The sequence below is a fragment of the Eimeria tenella genome, genomic scaffold, assembly GCF_000499545.2.
Source record: "Eimeria tenella Houghton genomic scaffold, Eth_scaff2803, whole genome shotgun sequence".
Taxonomy (NCBI): Eukaryota; Apicomplexa; class Conoidasida; order Eucoccidiorida; family Eimeriidae; genus Eimeria; species Eimeria tenella.
In genome coordinates this window covers 646-1801 of record NW_013542680.1, presented here as the reverse complement: position 1 = coordinate 1801, position 1156 = coordinate 646, and the positions used below count along the sequence as shown (strand labels likewise).

General features: G+C 64.1%; 1 protein-coding gene across 1 annotated transcript in view; it reads left to right on the top strand.

Annotated features, from left to right (window-relative positions):
* ETH_00041270 (uncharacterized protein) overlaps positions 1–1156 on the top strand; it is a gene marked incomplete at both ends in the record, with an annotated part of 2290 nt that overhangs the window by 801 nt on the left and 333 nt on the right. Inside the window, one exon of the mRNA XM_013375493.1 lies at positions 4–1156. Coding sequence (XP_013230947.1) covers positions 4–1156 — 1153 coding nt within the window. The remainder of the gene's footprint in view (positions 1–3) is intronic.

The window sequence follows — 1156 nt, the reverse complement described above, 5'->3', positions numbered from 1 at the left end:
CAGGGGGCCCCCCCCTGGGGGGCCCCACGGGTCCCCCAGGGGGGCCCCCAGGGGGCCCCCAAAGCCGCGCGAGGGGGGCCCCCAGCAGGGGGCCCTCAACAGAGGGGCCCCTGCCCTGGGGGCCCCCGTGCTGCTGCACTCGCCGGGGCCTGCAGGGCCTGTGCTGCCGCAGCAGTTTCAAATATATACCCCACCAGGTGTGCAAGAACCTGCTGCTGCTGCTGCTACTGCAGCTGTGTCTCCTAGCCTCGCCTCCAGCTGCCTCAGCCCGTTTGTTTCCTCATCTCCCTGTCTCAGCAGCAGCAGCAGCACCTTAGAAAGCAGCAGCGCAGCAGCAATTAGAGAGGAGGAACAAAACAGCATTCCGGCTGCACCGCTCAGGCCTTCGCCGCAGCAGCAGAAGCAAAAGCAGAAGCAAAAGCAGCAGCAGCAGCAGCAGCAGCAGGAGGACTGGATGGACTTATCGACGCAACAGCGCAGCACTGCAGGCACTCAGTTGCCCTCTTGCCAAGATTCTTTGTGCAGCTTCGAATGCCAAGAGCAGCAGCAGCAGCAGCAGCAGCAGCAGCAACTGCAGCAGCTGCAGCAACACTGCCCAGACCTTGTTGCCAGTGACGCTGCAGAGCTCAGTGACCTCACGCTGCCCACAATGCGGCGAAGCGCGCAGCAGAGGCAGCTCTCGCCAGAGCAGCAGCAACTGTCTGCTGCTGCTGCTGCTGCTGCACCCGGGCGTCCGTCTGTGGCACAGTCACCTGCTGCCTCGTGCACTTCTTCCCGACAGAAGCAGCAGAAGCATAAGCAGCAGCAGCAGCAGCAGCAGCAGCTTCCGTTGCGGCGGCAGGCGCAGCAGCAACGCCCGTCCCAGACCCCCCCAATGTACGAGGGAGCCAGAGTAGCAACGCCCGCAGCAGCTACTGCTGCAGCAGCAGCAGGAAATGCTGCTGCGGTGCAGCAGTATAGAAGGAGCCTCCTGCAGGTCTCTGCAGCGCCGCAGCGGCCCTCCAGCTGCCCCCCTCAGGGCCACCAATTGCTGCTGCTGCATCCTGCTGCTGTGCTGCTGCCTCAAAAGGTCCCTGTTGCTCTGTGTCCGCTGCCGATGCAGCAACATCCGCCTGCTGCGGCAGCAACAGCAGCAACACTGATGTGGACCCCGAAG